At 41.4% G+C, this 19,629-nt stretch overlaps 1 protein-coding gene across 1 annotated transcript; it reads right to left on the bottom strand.

Annotated features, from left to right (window-relative positions):
- Positions 1-4,839: 4,839 nt before the first annotated feature.
- LOC143568233 (uncharacterized) lies at positions 4,840-8,756 on the bottom strand. Its single transcript, XM_077054434.1, has 5 exons — positions 8,426-8,756; positions 8,029-8,276; positions 7,125-7,933; positions 5,353-6,781; positions 4,840-5,274 (listed from the first exon to the last, which is right to left on the bottom strand). Exons 1-5 carry the CDS (start codon positions 8,754-8,756, stop codon positions 4,855-4,857), a joined length of 3,237 nt encoding a protein of 1,078 aa, XP_076910549.1. The 3' UTR covers positions 4,840-4,854.
- Positions 8,757-19,629: the final 10,873 nt, after the last annotated feature.

The following is a 19,629-nucleotide window of genomic DNA, read 5'->3' as shown; positions in this document are numbered from 1 at the left end:
GGGTTTTTTTATCTCGATTATACATTTTAGGATTAGGATCCGACCACGAGTTTTGGAAGGGAAGACAAGTCGCAACGTAAAGTGTTTTACGCCGCGTGTTTTATTCTATTATTTTTTATATTTATTTATTATTATTATTTATTTTTTATTGTTATTATTTAATTGTTATTGATATTATTTAATTATTATTATTATTTTCATATTATTATTTAATTAGTATTAATATTATTATTAAATTATTTATTATTATTATTATTATTATTATTATTATTATTATTATTATTATTATTATTGTTATTTTTACTTAATTATTGTTATTACTTAATTGTTACTATTATTATTATTATTATTAGTGTTGTTGTTATTATTATTGATGGAGAACGACGATATGGAGATGGAGAAAGAGCAGGGGCAGGGGCAGAGGCGGGTAATGGGTGATGACATTTTAGTTGATTACCCACATTTATAGTTTCAGGCCAATACCGACCATTCCGACCGGTGTTTACGCCTCTGACAGATGAGCCCGCGTTATAACACGGTTATCTGTTGGCGGCTTTTGACGCTTGTGACGTTCGGGATCGGGCGACCGAGTACGTCGGTGTGGATACGGCCGGAGTCGATGTTTCACTATTTCCCACTCGGCGCACCGGGAGTTTTACTCTATGTTACTTGTCATGTATTTACATTACATTACATTATATTATATCATATCGTATCGTATCGTATCGTATCTTATCGTATTGTATTATATTATACTATACAGGTACCTTCATAGGCTGATTGTCACGTCTGTTACGAGGCGTTGTCAGGGCGGAGAGCACTATAGCCTTCATGACACATTTTTAATGTGGTGCCTGTTGACTGGCATGAACTACAAACTTGCACGAGATTTTGCAGACTACTTCGTCGGGTACTATAGACGGCAGTTGCGAGGGTCCTTGCTGGGTGACGAGTACGTCACCCAGATTGCAATTTGGTTGGGGTCGGAGAGAAGGTAGATGCTTCGGGTATCCTAGAGATCCGTCCGCCCCCGTTTCTCGAGAATGCATACCGTTGAGACATTCAGGGGACCGACGGCCCACAAGACCGTCTCGTGACCGGGGTTGGGGAACACGCTCCTTACGCACCCTGTGCCTTTGGTCTTGCCTCCTCCACTCGCAGTAGCGTAGGTGCAGATTGTCAACCAGCCGGTCGACAAGACCGCTGAGGTGGGTGCGGGGCAGGGCGGATGCGAATGCTGGTGGGGACACGTGTAAGACTCTGAGCATGGTGCCCTACATTGGATGTTGGATTTACTCATAAACATAGTTCTAAATATCAGAGTGAATTAAAACTTTTCCCGGAAACATTAAAGTCAAACCACTATTTACATAACCTAAATTTAAACAAATATTAAAACATATCTTTACGTTTAATTCGCACAATGTTATAACTTCCATTCTTCATATGCCAATGTGCATACTAAAAGTCAGCTACGCTTAGTGAGTTCTAGTTATTCAAACAACATACATTACATTCAGATACTAATATATATAGACGTATCCGGAAGTACGCATTACATACTTAAACATGTTTACCTTTCTTTCATACATTCGTACATACATATATTCTTTTATACTTTCTTCCTTTGGCTTACAAAGTACATACATAATTATCCATATGTTGTAAAGGGCCTCTCGCCCTATAACCTCCGCATATGTTGTTAGGGTCTGGTCCCTACGTTCATAGATATTATTAGCGTATGTTCCCAACATTCACAGATATTGTTAGGGTCTGTTCCCTACATTCGCATATATTATTAGGGTATGTTCCCTTCTCTTCTTGCTCATTCAACCATAAAACCATACATACGTACATACCTTCTTTATTTTATACATATAACATACATACAGACATACACATTCACATATCACACACTTATCAAATATAATAAGTTTATTAACCCGTCATATAGAGTATGCACGCAACCCCGAAAAACATAACAGAGAAAGGGGATAGAAACTCACCTGAGTCATGTTTCTTTATGAGTTAACTGTAACACCCCTCCTTAGTTGCGCATGGCTAATGTGTAACAATTATAAGTATCAATTAACTACCCCTAACTATATCACATTCTAAGTAATTGAAGCCCCTAACAAACGGGAGCCTGGGGGCAGCAGGGTCCTAGGGGCGGCAACCCCTAGAAGGGTCCAAGGGGCAGAGGCCCTAGCCGCGGTTAAGTTGAAAAGAATCGAATCGAATTCTGAAACGAATAGAATCGAGTTTTACAAACGAATCGAATCGAATTCTAAAACGAATCGAAACAAATTCTGAAACAAATTGAATTGAGTTTTTTTTTCAAACGAATCATTGAATTCTGAAACAAATCGAATCGAATTCTGAAACAAATCAAATCAAACTCTGAAACAAATCGAATCAGGTTTTTTTACAAACGAATTGAATTCTCAAGAATTTGATTCAAAAACCTGTTTTTTCATACCTTTGCATTTTAATAGTTTTCTTCTATCCCTTATGCCTGTTTTACCAATATAATGAGTTATGGGTTATATCAGCTTCAAATACTAGCTCTTATGTGGTCCGAGCGTCACCCGTTTCGCACCCGCTAGGTCGTTTACCATAAAATTTAAGTTTTTCTATCACTAAAAGGTTCGATTTATTGTCCTACTTAGTTTCATGGCAAACTGACCTCAACACTTATCCGTTTAATAAAAAACGTACCTTATTGGTTTGGGTTCGAGTCTAGACGTAGATCTGGACGTGTTTCTTGCTTGTCTATGGAATCAGCTGAAATCACCCTCTTTATCACTTGGATATGGCTCCGGGATGAAGGAGAGTGTTTGTGTGTGTTTTTTAGTGTGTATAGGCAAAGGTGGAAATGGAGTTTTAGGGTTTTAGGGAGTTTTAAAGGTGTTTAAATATCCCTAAGCCCATGGACCTAAGGTTCATCACCTTCTTTATTCCATCTTTTGTTGTCGCAACTCACACTTAATTATTTTTACTTAACTTAACTACATAATAACACACCATTAAGTAAATTAAATCCTTTTGTTTATTATTATCAAAAGTAAAATATTACAATGTGGCTGCTGATCTGGACACACATGAGGTACGTTTATTATATTATCATTTTACAGTTACTTTTAATTTGTATATTTATTAAACGTTCTAATATTGTTTTGATATTAGCCATTGTTGCAGCCATTGCCACACCAGGTTTCCGTACGTATCGCGTGGTACGTTTGGATACCAGCATTGACGCTCGATTAAAGCTCATGGAACAGGGGATGTTAGAGATGCAGAGGGGGATGCTACAGATGCATCGTCATATCAGTTGGATCGTTAGTTAAATTGGCGCTACTCAGCGTGTGAGACTTACACCATACCCCCCCCCACTAGTTTTAACCATATGGCAAGCACGTCGGGGGGTCAAACGTGGACAAGGAGATGACCTGGACGACATCGACTTGGGAACGGGCGCCAGACACAGGGGCGATGACCACGTCGATGTTTATGATGCGGCGTTTACGGCCTGCGACGGGGCGTTTATATAGATTTTTATATTTTGTTTTAGTTGTATAAACTCGTTGTTTAGTATAAAAAATCATGTTTTGGTGTATCTATGTGTTTATTGTTTTGAACGAACTCTTAGAAGTCGAGCTGATTGTTACTAACAACTATTTATTGATAATAAATCAAAAAACAATAAAAAAAGCAATTTTTTATATAAAAACAACAAAAAATGGAAAGAAAACAAAAAGGGGGAAAAAACATAATAAGAAAAAAATGGTGGGTTTTTTTTCTAAAAAACTCACCAATACGTTGCATATAGGACTATACGCCGCGTATTGGTAGGTTTTTTAGAAAAAACACATGGTGTCCCTAGAAATTCCGTAAGTTTATCCACCTTTCCTATTTCCAAATAATTATTTGACCAGCACATATAATAAACTAGGTAAGATGATTAGATTTGTGTAGCCATTAATGCTTTTCATAACTTTTCTTGTCTATGATTTTGTAGTTTGTTGCAGGTTGTGACAAGTTTCTTGCCTATGTCACTTTGGCTGCCAAAACCGACTCTGGTTTGCTGATTACACTAGGTAGGTTTGTGTCCTGTTTTCATATATATATATTTACATGCACATATATGCTTTTCTTGATACAGAAAATCTTAGAAATTATCACTGCTATTTTTATTTTTATAAGGATGGTTATATAAACTTTCTTAGTGAAAAGTGTATGAACTAATTACATGTTTCATGTTAGTGCCTCATTTAGTCGTAGGGAAACATTCATATGGTGCTCTATTTAAAATCATTAATGGCGCAATGCTTATTGGTTATTGGAAATGTACCCACATGGAGATGCATCAGGGCTACACTTTTGTTGGATAATAGTGGGAGGTTAACATAATATTTTAATGTTATGTATGTTGTTGGTAGTTCTAAAGCCTGTTCGTTGCTGGGCTTGGTGTTGTAATTGTTGGTTTCTAAAGAAAAGTCTATTTGGTTAATAAAAAAAACTAACAATCCCAGCTATATTTTTTTTAAAAAAAGTAGTTATCTTATTACTTGAATAAGATATTTGTTTACTCAATTTTTTTACAAGCTACAAATTACAAAAAGGGTGCAAAAGTGTTGGTGAGCTTGTTCAAGCAGACCTATTTTGTTGTGAAACTACCCACACCAAAGCTCAGGCTCTCATGATAGTGTCTATGTCTATGTGTGTGTAAAGTTTGTAAAATCATAGGGAAACAAAAAAGTTAAGTCTTTATTCTCGAGGCCAGAAACATATTACATAGATGATCGCATGGCATGGCCTGCTTTTATTTTCATTTCATAGGTACATAAGATCGATCTAACCAAAGAGAGCATTTAACAATACATTCTTGGCTTTTTTTATGGGTGATGCAGAATGTGGGCTCAAAACCACACCTTCCATTCTGTTGTACTTTAGGCTTTTCGCTTCTTGGCGTGAGATGTTGTATGAGTTCACCAATACATCTTCTGGAAGTGAGCGAATGTACGAGAAGCGTCCGGCCAGCTGCGTTGTTATGGCATTGTCATTGGTCTTGAATGCCACCCATTCACATCCTTCTTCCCCTGCTTTCTTGATCACTGCAAAGTCTTGTGGGACCACAATAAGCTGACCCTCTTTCACCACGTCATCAAACACCCTTGTCCCATCGTTTCCCACAATCTGGAGGTGACTACTTCCACTTGTGATGTAGATTATGCTGTGGGCATTCAAATTATAGTGTGGTGCTAGTACAGCATTCTACACATTAAGTATAAATAAAATTAGTTATGTAGGAGGTGATATATTGTCAAAATATTTAAAGGAAGTGTTATTTACCTTATACAGGAGTCCTTTCTCAGCACTAAGTTGGAAAGATTCGAGAACTGGGAGCTTGTGACTATTGAGACTGCTAATGCGTCCGCCACGTGGGTTATACACATCAGCAAAAGCTGGCTTGCCGATGTTGGCACTCAACTGGGTCGAGCATATTGTTTGCTCTATGTCGTTGTCTACATTTGGTGAGAATTGTTCTTGTTCTTCAGGAACCAATACATGGAAATTTTCAGCTAGAACAATTAAACCACGATCATCGAATAATCCTTTTAATTGCCTCACAATATCGTATTCGCTATCAAAAATTTCGTGGAGAATTTCATCATCAAAACCTGCAAACATGTTAAAACCTTCTACTTCTTGTTGTGTATGTACTTTATTACAATTTCCACAAGACTCATCATTTCCACCATGTATTTGACGACAAATTGCACATGGATCTTCATAGACCTTGCTAGGGTAACACGTCACCCATTTTGGTTGGCCGGGTTGGGGCCGTGATGATCCTGGTTGGGGACTAGGTTGCGATCCTGGTTGGCCAGGATGGGGAGATTGTTGTGATCCTGGTTGGCCGGGTTGAGGAGTAGGTTGCGATCCAGGGTGGTCGGGTTGTGATCCCGGCCGGTCGGGTGACCAACAAGGTTGCGATCCTGGTAGTCTGGGTTTTGGCGATCCTGGTTGGCCAGGTTTAGACGATCCTGGTAGGCCGGGTTGCCATCCTGGCAGGCTAGGTATTGGCGATCCTGGTTGGCTGGGTTTTGATGATCCTGGTTGGCCGGGTTTTGATGATCCTGGTTGGCCGGGTTTTGACGATCCAGGTTGGCCGGGTTTTGACGATCCAGGTTGGCCGGGTTTTGAAGATCCAGGTTGGCTTGGTGATGATCCTGGGAGGCCTGGTTGGTCTGGTGACGATCCTGGTTGACCGGGTTGCGATCCTGGTAGGCTGGGTTTTGACGATCCCGGTAGGCCGGGTTTTGGCGATCCTGGTTGGCCGGGTTTTGGCGATCCTGGTTGGCTTGGTGACGATCCTGGGAGGCCGGGGTTGGTCGGGTGACGATCCTGGCATGCTGGGTTGTGATCCCGGGAAGCCGGGTTTAGGCAATCCTGGCAAGCCAGGTGATGATCCTGGGAAGCCGGGTTGCCATCCTGGGACACCTGGTTGGCAGGTATGGGCCACGGCGATCCTGGCTGTCCGGGGTGCCATCCTGGTTGAGGATGGGGCAATCCTGGCAGGCCGGGGTGACGTTCCCGGCTGTCCGGGCTGCCATCCTGGTTGAGGTTGTGGCCATCCTGGGTGGCCTGGTTGTGATCCTGGTTGGCCGGGTTTTGACAATCCTGGTTGGCCAGGTTTTGGGCCAGGTGATGATCCTGGGAAGCCGGGTTGCCATCCTGGGACACCTGGTTGGCCAGGTATGGGCCGCGGCGATCCTGGCTGTCCGGGGTGCCATCCTGGTTGAGGATGAGGCAATCCTGGTAGGCCGGGTGACGTTCCCGGCTGTCCGGGCTGCCATCCTGGTTGAGGTTGTGGCCATCCTGGGTGGCCTGGTTGTGATCCTGGTTGGCCGGGTTTTGACGATCCTGGTTGGCCAGGTTTTGGTGATCCTGGGAGGCCGGGTTGGTCGGGTGACGATCCTGGCAGGTCGGGTTGTGATCCCGGGAAGCCAGGTTTAGGCGATCCTGGCAGGCCGGGTGATGATCCTGGGAATCCGGGTTGCCATCCCGGGACACCTGGTTGGCCAGGTATGGGCCGCGACGATCCTGGCTTTCCGGGGTGCCATCCTGGTTGGGGCTGAGGCCATCCTGGGAAGCCTGGTTGGCCAGGTATGGGCCGTGGTGATCCTGGTAGACCGGGTGACGTTCCCGGTTGTCCGGGCTGCCATCCTGGTTGAGGCTTTGGCCATCCTGGGTGGCCTGGTTGCGATCCTGGTTGGCCGGGTTTTGGCGATCCTGGTTGGCCGGGTTTGGGGGATCCTGGGAGGCCGGGTGACGATCCCGGGAAGCCGGGTTTAGGCGATTCAGGCAGGCCGTGTGATGATCCTGGGAAGCCGGGTTGCCATCCTGGTTGGCCGGGTTTTGGGGATCCTGGGAAACTTGTTGACGATCCTGGGAGGCCGGGTTGTGATCCCGGGAAGCCGGGTTTAGACGATTCAGGCAGGCCGGGTGATGATCCTGGGAAGCCGGGTTGCCATCCTGGTTGGCCGGGTTTTGGGGATCCTGGGAAACTTGGTGACGATCCTGGGAGGCCGGGTTGTGATCCCGGGAAGCCGGGTTTAGACGATTCAGGCAGGCCGGGTGATGATCCTGGTTGCCATCCTGGGACACCTGGTTGCCCAGGTATGGGCCGCGGCAATCCTGGTTGTCCGGGGTGCCATCCTGGTTGGAGTTGCGGCCATCCTGGGAAGCCTGGTTGGCCAGGTATGGGGCGTGGTGATCCTGGCAGGCCGGGTGACGTTCCTGGCTGTCCGGGCTGCCATCCTGGTTGAGGCTGTGGCCATCCTGTGTGGCCTGGTTGCGATCCTGGTTGGCCTGGTTGGGGTTCGCCTTGCTGCATTTGGCTTTGTGGGTTTCCAGCCAAGAAGAATTTCTATAAACAAAAATAATAAAAATTGTGAGTGAAAACTTGAACAGGTCATTGCTGGTAGTGCTAAATATAAGTAAGAAGCTATACCATAAAATTACCTTGAAGTTACGATCAAGCTGGTTGGCCACATTGCTGGTGTCACGAAGAGCAACAACAACTGTGGGTTTGTCACCATCATTATAAGTCCAATGAACTGCACCAGCCGGCAATGCTAATACATCACCTTCCTTGTACCGGTAAACCTTCTGGTGCTTATCGGTAAACCTTTCTGCTCCACCTTCTGCGGTAAACGATGTTTGAAACGTTTCTTCGCAACCCGGAAGCACAGTTCCCTGAATACCTTGACCTGTTTAATTGTAATTTACAAATAAAATCTTCAATTACATACAACAAGTACAATACACAAACTAGCTAATAATAATAATAATAATAATAATAATAATAATAATAATAATAATAATAATAATAATAATAATAATAATAATAATAATGTACCTCGTACAACATAGACGAGTTCAGGTGTATTAGGGTAGTAAGGCAAAAGAAGCCCTTTAGGATTGATGGTATGCCGAACCACCTCCACACCGGCGCATTCGAGTTCGTCTTTGTCACCGGCGTCCCAGAACTCCGAAAACCCGGCCTCGGACACCAGCTGCCGATTGGGTTCCCTAGCCGTTATCTTCTGAAACTGGCAGTCGGATCGTCCGCTCAGACGAGGCGACTGCTTCGGCTTGCAAGACAGCTGCTGAGCCAAAGAGCCATCAAAGAGCACCAGAAAGAAAATGAGTCCCAAAGGGACGAGTCGAGTGTTATTAGTGGAGCGCATTGTGAACGTTACTTGATTGTTGTGAGTTTGGTGGTACGAGAATATGGAGCTTATATAGTGGGTGCATGGGCTTCATGGGTTGACACGCATTAAATATGGTGGCGCATTTACTCTGATTTATTGCACACGTTGGATTTTAAGGTGATATGTGGCGATGGATGTCTGAAATAGAATATTACACGTCTTAGGTGGGACTTCAGTGAACCTGGTCATTGATATCATCGACAAACCGGTTGAAGATTAAACTTTTTAATCTGAATTTTGATGATAAATCAACACTTGTTTTGTTATAATGTATAGAACAGCGTACACGTGTATGCAGTATTAGTATGCATGTATTTCTAGCTTACTTCAGTCAGTGGAGTCTCTTCTGACTTCATTAAAACCGTCATCTAAAACAAGTTAATTTGTTATATTTATAATAAAAATAGATATAAACTCAAAAGAACCTAAAAGTTTTATGATTAGTTATTTGACCTTGATAAGAAAAGGAAGTGGTATAAAGAAATCCATGTTCGTATCCAACATTGTTAAGCAAAGAAAATGCAAGCAAATTAAATATATTTGACGATGCTAATCAGGGGCCGACCTATGCATCATCTACGAAGGTCGACAGAACTATACGATAAAATTCCGATCGACCCACACGGAACCCATGAAATGCTAAAAAAGTAGGAAGCTAGAAAGATGAAAGACGGCCTAATTAGAATAAGAAAAGGGTGAATATAGAGTTCACAAATCACTCCTAAAGTGTTCCTACTAGCGAGTTGGTTTTTGAGAAGACGACTAGGGTTTCACAATTTTTTATGTCTATTTAAACTAGGGGTAGTTTTGTAATAAAACACATCTATTAAAGGTCTTGTTCCAAAGTATAAAAGTGCCTTGAATGCCCTTTATTTTAAATACTCAAGGTTGAATGTTCTTTCAAGTAATATGAAATATTTATCAATGATAACATAGATTTTTATTTGTCAACGGCATCTTCTATTGTACAAGAATTCTTTGCTTTTTAATTCCTTTTTTAGCTAGGTTATCGGTATCTTTAAAATGTTTGGAGACGTCTTTTTGAATGATATTCGATAAAAATAAATAAATAAACAAAAAACAAAGGAAAAAAAACTCAAATAAAATGTCCCGTTTATTAGATTTATTAGATTTGTTAAATACACATCAATAAAAAAGCAATGAGCATGAATTTCAGTTAACATAAAATTAAATTATTATTCTTACTATATATATAAATGAGAAATTTGGTGCCGCAACTTAGCACGCGGCACCGTCTTGGTCAAAGAATTTTATTTGTTAGTTTAATTACCATAATAAACGTAATGGAAACCGATCAAGCGTCAATTTTTTTTGTTTCAGTTCTTGTACCATAACAAATCTGAAAAAAAACATCCGAGTACGGGCAGACTCGCGGCCTTATTTAAAGCCCGTGACCGACAACACTCAGGTTTTACCAATGCGCAAGTTTACGGACCCCCCCCCCCCCTTAACAAAAGTGGTCGTTTGTCCACCTCAATTTTTATATTTCTTTTCGTTTTTAGTTCCCGTACCTTAACATACATAATCAAAACCAATTGAATTTGTGTCAAGTTACCGCCTCAATGCTAGGGACCACAACACTTGGGCCCTACCACCGCTCGGGTTTACCAACCAAATTAACATCGTATTAAATATTTTGTTTTCTTATATGTTAATGTTTTTACATGTTAATTTGACGAATTATTTTTCTGGGTTTTAACGCTCAAATTTTACCAATGGTGTCTATATCGTAACGAACATTGCCGATACTGACCGAATTCTTGTCAAATCATTTTCGTAACACTCGAGTTTTACCAACACCCGTGTTTCAACGCTGAGGTTTTGCCAACTGCCCGGGCACAACGCGTCTGGTAGAAAAACTAGTTGTTAATAAAAAATATTGTTATTTGGTTTCACCACCTGATGTAATGGCCATTACATGGCTATGTTTTAGAAATTGTTAATAAAAATATTGTTATCTGGCTTCTGTTGGTAATTAACCGAGTCAGACATGTCGGGTCCGGGCCTAAGTATCTCATTATGGTGTATGGGATTAAGAGGCTATATGATAGTTGGTATTAACTATGGTAGTTGACATTAACTAATGTAGTTGGTCATAAGTTTGGTGGTTGGACATGTATGTCAAGTTGTTGGACATAAATGCAAGTAGTTGGCAAGTTGGTAAAACTAGTATAAACAAATCTAGCAAATAAGGGTTAGATATCACCCACCACTATTATATTTTGAAGGTTATTGTATTAAGGTTTTGAGCTAGTTTCCTTGATATAATAATAAGTGAAGTTCGGTATATTTCTTTGTTCTTTTATTTGATTGGCTTGGGACTTGAATTGGTATCAGAACCGTTCAAGGACCGATCAATAAACGTTCATTGCTGCTAAAGCATTTGATTAAACAAATTCGTGTTTGATCAAGTCATGGGTGACTCAACTACACCACCACCACTAGCCAAGCAGGGCGGTAGCTCGGGTTCGTTTCAATGCCCGATATTAACAGTAACAAACTACACAGTATGGGCACTCCGCATGAAGGTTATTTTTAATGTGCATAGCGTATGGGATGCGATAGATCCTGGTATGATTGATGCAAAGATAAATCTCATGGTGATCGCCTACTTTTCCAATCCATACCCGAACAACAGAGTTTGCAAGTCGGCGGTCTGAACTCGGCAAAAGAGATGTGGGAAGCAATCCAAACCCGACATCTAGGAGCCGAAAGGGTAAGAGATGCAAGGCTCTAAACATTGATAGCTGAGTTCGATGCCTTGAAGATGAAAGACTCAGAAAAGATCGATGATTACGCAAACAGAATATCGGAGATTTCTTCAAATTCTGCCACGCTTAGAGAGACTTTTGAGCAGCAGAAAATTTTCAAGAAATTTCTCATAAGCTTACCTCGTCGTTTTGTTCATATTATTGCTTCATTTTAACGAATCCTAGATCTAAAGATGGTTGGGTTTGAAGACGTAGTGGTTCGGCTCAAGGCTTATGAAGAACGAACCAAATGCGAAGAACCATAATCCGCAGATCAAGGTAATCTACTGTTTCATTATTCCGATAACCGGAATTGTGAATCAAGTAGAGGAAGGGGATGAGGAACCGGTGGAAATCGTAGTAGGGGACGAGGTCGAGGTCGACAAAATAGCCAAAACCAGGGAACCCGATACAACTTCAAACAAACCAATGAAAAACTTAAGGGTAAAGATCGGTCAAAGTTACAATGTTACTGATGTGACTAGATGGGTCATTTCGCTTCTCTTTTTTCCGAACGAAGAAATGAAGCAAATCTAACTGAGGCCAAAGAAACCCTAATGATGTTACAACAAGTAGATAAGTCGGTCTACTTAAACGAGGAGAAAGTTTTACCAAGCCAGTACCAATCCGAAGGACCGGAAGAAGGGATTTGGTACCTTTATAATGGTGCTAGCAATCACATGACGGGAGAACGGTCATTCTTTTCTAAGATTGATGAAAGAGTGGATGGCCGAGTCCATTTTGGTGATAATTCCCATGTCAAAATCGAAGGGAAAGGCACAATTATGTTGCATTGCAACAAGGGGAGGTAAAACAAATTACTAATGTTTATTTTATACCAAGTCTTCGGTGTAATATTTTAAGCTGTGGTCAAGCTATGGATAATGGGTGTGAGGTTCTTTAGAAAAAGAACGATCTTTGGATGTATGATCGTAGCGGTAGGCTAATCATGAAAGTACCAAAGACGAACCGAATTTACAAGGTCAAGATGCGTGTTGCAAAGAACACGTGTTTACATGTAAACGAAGACCCGGTTTCTCAAACATGGCATGATCGATTAGCTCATGTCAACTTTGACTCATTAAAGTCAATGGCTAACAAATAACTGGTGGTTGGGTTACCGACTATAAACTCGACACATAAAGTATGTGAAGCCTGCCAAATGGGAAAGCAATTGAGGGACTCCTTTTCGGACCAAGCCTCATTTCGGGCTTCAACAACTTTGGAGTTGGTATACGGGGACTTATGTGGTCCGATCACCCCACCCACTTTAACCAGGAATCGATACGTATTTGTTTTGATTGATGACTTTAGACGATATATGTGGTCCTTTATGTTGAAAATGAAAGACGAAGGATTTGGTGTGTTCAAAATTTTCAAAACAAGTGTAGAATCGAAGACCGGATTGAAAATAAAAACGTTTCACTTGGATCGGGGTGGAGAATTTACTTCTTACGAGTTCATGGAATTTTTCAAGTCACACGGGGTAGCTCATCAACTCACCGCCCCATACACACCTCAACAAAATGGTGTGGTGGAGCGGAGAAATCGAACCTTAATAGAGATGATGCGAAGTATTTTGAAAGCTCGGAATGTACCATAAGTTATGTGGGGTGAAGGGGTTAGACATTCGACTTACGTTCTAAACCGAGTAACAACCTGAGCAGTAAAAGCGAATACTCCATATGAAGCATTTAAAGAACGAAAACCTAATATAAGTCATCTAAAGGTATTTGGTTGTATTGCATTTGCAAAAATTCCAACCCAACACCTAAAGAAACTTGATGATACGAAAAAGAAATTGGTGTACCTTGGAAACAAGCATGGTTCCAAGGCTTATCGTTTGTTCGACCCGACGAAAAAGAAATTTGTGGTGAGTCGGATGCTAAATTTGACGAAAGAAAATGGTGAAATTGGTCTGAGAATTCGAATGAAATGATTGATAAGTGAGTTTGGCAAGATTTTATTATCGATTGGGGAGAGGAAATTTTGCAATTCGATAACGAAAACGAGTCTGTTTCCGAACCAAACAACATCTCGGGCTCATCATCTAACTCGAACAGAAGTAGTAACTCAGTTGCGGATCACGATTCTGGTCCGATACTTAGGAGGTCCACACGGGTGTCGGTTCCACCAAGGTTCTTTGATTATTATGTACTCGATGAAGACTTAATGCTTTTAATTGAAGACGAACCTACAAAATATGAAGATGCAAAAGAAAGTAAAGAGTGGGTTCAAGTAATGAAAGCCGAGTTGGAATCAATTGAGAAAAATAACACGTGGAAACTTACAGTTTGTCCTAACGGGGTGAAGCCGATGGAGTAAAGTGGGTTTTCACAGTTAAGAAAAATATAGACGGATCGGTAAACAAGTACAAGGCATGATTAGTTGCAAAGGGGTATGTACAACGACACGGGATCGATTACGATGAGGTGTTCGCATCCGTGGCCCGACTCGAGACAGTTCGACCTATTCTAGCTCTAGCCGCAAGTGAAGTATGGGAGGTACATCACATGGATGTAAAATCCGCCTTCTTACTTGGTGATTTACTAAAAGAAGTTTTTGTTGAACAACTGGAAGGATTCGTAAAGGAAAGAGAGAGTCATAAAGTGTATAAACTCTCGAAGGCTCTTTGCGGGCTAAAGCAAGCTCCGAGAGCTTGGAACTCAAAGTTAAAAGGGGTTCTAAGCGAGATGGGTTTAAAAGATGTATTAAGGAACATGTTGTATACATGAAGAAATCAACCAAGTTCGTATTGATTATTGTGGTATATGCCGATGATCTCTTGGCAACCCGTTCAAAAATTGAAGAAGTAAAGGCTTTCAAGGTTCAAATGCGGGAACGGTTCGAGATGAGTGATTTGGGAAAATTGCGGTATTATCTTGGCATTGAAGTGAATCAAGGTAATGACGGAATCTCGATTAAGCAAGAAAGTTATGCATTAAAGATTCCAAAACAAGCCAGTTGGGAAACGTGTAACTCGGCTCAATATCCAATGGATCCTGGGGTTAAGTTCGATCGAGACGAGAGTGGTGTTTCGGTTGATGGAACTGAGTATAGAAGACGGGTTAGATGTCTTCGGTATCTTCTCCATACCCGATCTGATCTTGCATATGCGGTTGGCATTGTTAGTCGGTATATGCAAGACCCAAAGGAATCTCACATGCAGGGAGTGCAACAGATTCTGAGGTATGTTCGGGGAACGGCAAGCACGACTATAAGGTATCGACATGGAGGTACCAAATTACTAACCGGTTTTAGTGACAGCAGTCACAACATTGATGAACACAGTGGACGAAGTACCACCGGGCATGTGTTTTATTTTAGCAAAGGATCTATCTCGTTGTGTTCACAAAAGTAGGCCATGATTGCTCTGTCTTCGTGTGAAGCCGAGTATATGGCAGCATCAGCGGCCTCTGGCCAAGCTATGTGGCTTTGAGCCCTGTTAAGTGAAATAACCGGGAAACAAGTGGAAGGAGTACTCTTGCTTATTGATAATACTTAGCCATAGCACTCGTTAAAAAATTTTGTTTTTCATGGAAGGACCAAGCACATCAAGGCCCGATATCATTTTATTCGGGATGTTGTTGAAAAAGGGGATGTAGTGGTCGAGCATATAAAAGGGAAAGAACAACGAGCTGATATTCTAACCAAAGTAATTGGAAGAATCAAGTTCAAGGAGATGCGCGAGTTACTTGGAGTTGAAGACCTCTCGAAATCCAACTCGAAAATTAAGGGGGTGAATGTTGGTAATTAACCAAGTCGGACATGTCGGGTCTGGGCCTAAGTATCTCATTATGGTGTATGGGATTAAGAGGCTATATGATAGTTGGTGTTAACTATGGTAGTTGACATTAACTAGTGTAGTTGGAAATAAGTTTGGTGGTTGGACATTTATGCCAAGTTGTTGGACATAAATGCAAGTAAGTGGCAAGTTGGCAAAACTAGTATAAATAGATTTAGCAAGTAAGGGTTAGATATCACCCACCAATATCGTCTTTCAAAGTTTATTGTATTAAGATTTGAGCTAGTTTCGTTGATATAATAATAAGTGAAGTTCGGTATATTTCTTTAAGTTCGGTATATTTCTTTGTTCATTTATTTGATTGGCTTGAGACTTGAGCGTCACCACGTGATGTAATGGCCATTACATGGCTATGTTTCTAAAAAAAAGTTCGTAAAGAGCAACTCTAATTAGTACTCATCCAACCCTTGAAATTTCCGTCCCTTTACAAATGGTTTCTTCTTCTGCCACTAAGGCTAACCCAACACTATTGCGAGCTTTTTACCATTTTTCGTTTCAAATAGTGGTTCACTTTTTTTTTAATGTGAAATCCTTATCTATGCAATAAAATCAATCTTACAAAATTTTCCATTTTTAGAGATATTAGTACTCATATCCAACCCTTTTAGAATCAATCAATCTTACAAAATTGACCATCGTTACTAATATTAATACTCATATCTAACCCCTGAAATTTTCGTCCCTTTAAAAGTGGTTTCTTCTTCTGCCATTAAGGCCAACCCAACACTATTGCGAGCTCTTTTGTCATTTTTCTTTTCAAATGGTGGTTCACCTTTTTTTTTTTAAATCATTATCTATGCAATAGAATCAATCTTACAAAATTGACCCTTTTTAGTGAAAGTAAAGATCAACAAACAAATACTTTCAGAAAAAATAGTGCAGGTCTATTTAAAAATAGGGAAAATTACATATCCAACCCTCTGACCAACTCTTTTCGCCAAAATGAACGTTCATAAAAAGATTTTTCACATTTATTGAACCAATAGTAGTCCTTTAAATGTCCATTTCTCGCCTCGTCGACGAGATGAAGTGTGATTTTCTCGCCAAAAAATAGAGAAAGGGAGAAAAAGTATATTATTTAATATGGATCTTGCTGACTTAGCGGGAAAATACGGTTTTTTCTCGTCGGTTTATGAAAAACAAATTCAAACCTCGCTCACTCAAAAAAATCAAAATTATTTTATTTTTATTTAAAATAATCGATGAAAATTAAGTCAAAATAACAAATTAATATTAAAAAAAATCGTAGTTTTCAAATTCAAAATAATAGTTAAAAAAAATTAATATGTATTAAGAAGCTTTAGATTTTAATATATACCATTTAAAAAAATAAGATTTACTAAATACTAATAACAGATAAAAAATTTTCATGAAACTGTCAAAATATGTTCCAAGAAAATCAGTTTTATAATATACTCTGAAGAGACTCATCAGATTTGGCTCAAGCAAAGCCCAAGAAGGAAGCCCAGCCCAATGGTATCCAGTGCACTACAGACAAGTGCCTAGGTCAACGACCGACATGTCCTTATTAATCTGGACGTTGCACAGAACTGAGGCTGACGTACTCCTGGAGTGAAGAAAGTGTCCAGCGGACAATAGCCAGCCCTCTTGCAAACTTAGGAGGAAGAGGAAAAACCAATGGACAATAGATGGAACCCTAGGAGTAACGGTCCGGGGAAAGATTCCTCCGTGACCCTATATATGTGCACATCCTTCTTGTAACACGTATGCACAATATGAATAAAAGAATATACTTCATCCTCACGGTCATTTCCTACTAAAATCAACCAAGAAAACCTCACACACAAATACACGAGTATACTCGATTCTATAGTGATTTCACCTGGGGTTTCTACATTGGCGCCATCCGTGGGACCTGTGTAACTAAGAGGTCTCATACCACGGTTTTAGAAGAGATGGCCGACGCAAATCCAGAAGAAACACAGTCAATGTTTCAATCCGTTACTGGAAACTGGGGTACACTAGTAATACCGGCGAGAGACGAAGGAACAGATCTGTCTCAGGAAAATACACATGAAACGGACGGACCGGTGTTGATCGAAAATGATACGGAGAAAGAGGACCGAAGAAAGAGGGTGGAAAAAGATAAGGTTCCCGAAGAGAGGTGGGAGATAACCCCTGAATTCATACGGGCTCACATGGACACGCTCAAGGCATACCTAGATCAGCATGAAAAGAAGGAGAAACCCATGGCGGTTAAGACACGCCTATCGTTTGAAACACCAGGACCAGGGGAAGAGGAAGAACCCCGGAATGTCAAAAATAAGGATTCCAATATCCTTTTGGAATCTCTAGTCACCCTTCTTTCTTCAGTCAAAGGTAAAGAAAAGGAAAAATCCACACCCGATACCCTGGAAACTCCCTACCGTCCATCAGACACGTCCGGCGGTTCAAAGTTCACTCGGCGGATAGTAACTACCCAGTCCGTTTAAGCAAGCATACAAGCCCAACCCCACGGGGTATTGTAACTACCACAAGAGTAATGGCCACACCACCGAAAACTATGTCCATCAGAAAAAAATTATGGGAAGAAACCCTGAAGTCTGGGCAGCTACCCCTCCCGGCCAGGGGATCACCTTCCAAGGTTAAAGACGAAGATGTTGTGGACATGATTCGAAGAAGAGATGACGATGAGGGAGATCCTGGGAGAGCCCTGAAAGTCGGAAGAATGGGTTCCTTCACCGCTAGCACTGCATGGATGAAGTCAAAGGTATTTTTCCCAGGCCTAACTGAAGAAGAGGCCAGAGAGATGCCCTTCAACATATCAGTAAGTGTGGTAGGGCACCGGGTCGCTCGTGTCCATGTTGACGGGGAAGTGGGGTTGAAGTGATGTACGAGCACTGCTTTGTGAGTTTGAAAAGAGAGATCTGAAGCAGATTAGAAGAAGATATATGTCCATTGATAGGGTTCTCCGGGGAAGCGGTAGAACCGTTGGGATCTCTCACCCTCCCATTCACTCTTCGAGACGGGGAAAAGACCCGGAAAGTGTACCTTCGTTTTTCTGTGGTTCGAGCACCTTCAAAGTACAACATCATCCTAGGTAAACCAGGTATGAAAGCACTCCGAGAAGTCCCATCTACCGTACACAAATACATGAAATACCCCACTCCCAGGGGAATAGCCACTATCCGGTCATCCACAGATATAATAGCCAGCATTGGCAGGGGGACCAAAACGAAGAAATGGGTGGAAGAATGGGTCCTCAACAGAGAGCACCCGGATCAGACGGTAAGGATCGGGTCACAACTATCCGAAAAAGGGAGAGCCGGGTTGAAAGAAGTACTGCTACGTAACGTTGACGTGTTCGCTTGGAATCACATGCATATGACCGGTGTCCCGCGAAACTTGATACAACATAGCCTCGATGAGTTCCACCGGATGAAACCAATCAAACAGAAAAGAGGAGCCTGGGTCCTCAGAAAAATCGAGCGGTGCAAGAAGAAATGGCAAAACTTGTACAGGCAGGGATCGTTCAAGAAGTCAAATACCCCCAATGGATATCGAACCCATTCATGATCGTGTAGTTGGACAACAGTTGGCGCATGTGTATCATCTTCATGGATTTGAACAAGGCTTGCCCGAAGGATTCGTATCCCCTCCTAGAGGTTGAAAAGAAGATAGAATCTCTCGCCCAGTACCTTCTTCGATGTTTCCTAGACGGGTACAAAGGGTACCACCAAATCCAAATGAACCTTAAAGACGAAGAAAATACAACGTTTTACACCAATGAGGGAACGTTTTGCTACACCAAAATGCCCTTCGGGTTGAAGAATGCGGGGGCCACGTATCAACGTTTCATGGACCAATTGTTCGATCAACAAAGGGAGAGGATCGTGGAAATCTATGTAGATGACATGGTCATAAAAAGTGCGAACAAAGACAATATGCTTGACGACATAAGAGAAACCTTCAACACCCTCCGGTGAGCCAACATGAAGCTTAACCCTAGGAAATTTCGGGGTCGAAGAGGAAAATTTCCTGGGAGTCCTAGTCACCAAAGAAGGTTTAAGGAGAATCCCGAAAAGTTAGAAGCATTGATTCAAATGGAACCTCCAAAGAACATCAAAGAAGTACAAAGGCTTAATGGGACATTGGTCGCTCTCAACCGCTTTCTTTTAAAAATAGCAGAAAGAACCCTCTCATTATGGTTGTCTTGAGAAGAAGCATGAAGAAGAACAAATTCTGCTGGGATACAGAAGCTGATTAAGCTTTCCAAGAGCTAAAATCCCATCTTTGCAAGCTCTCTGTAATC

The sequence above is a fragment of the Bidens hawaiensis genome, unplaced genomic scaffold (genome assembly GCF_021521415.1).
Source record: "Bidens hawaiensis isolate Kalapana, Puna unplaced genomic scaffold, B.hawaiensis_p1.1 tig00023849_1, whole genome shotgun sequence".
Lineage (NCBI taxonomy): Eukaryota > Viridiplantae > Streptophyta > Magnoliopsida > Asterales > Asteraceae > Bidens > Bidens hawaiensis.
Note: the sequence above shows the minus strand (reverse complement) of the source record. Positions and strands in the feature narration are given on the sequence as shown.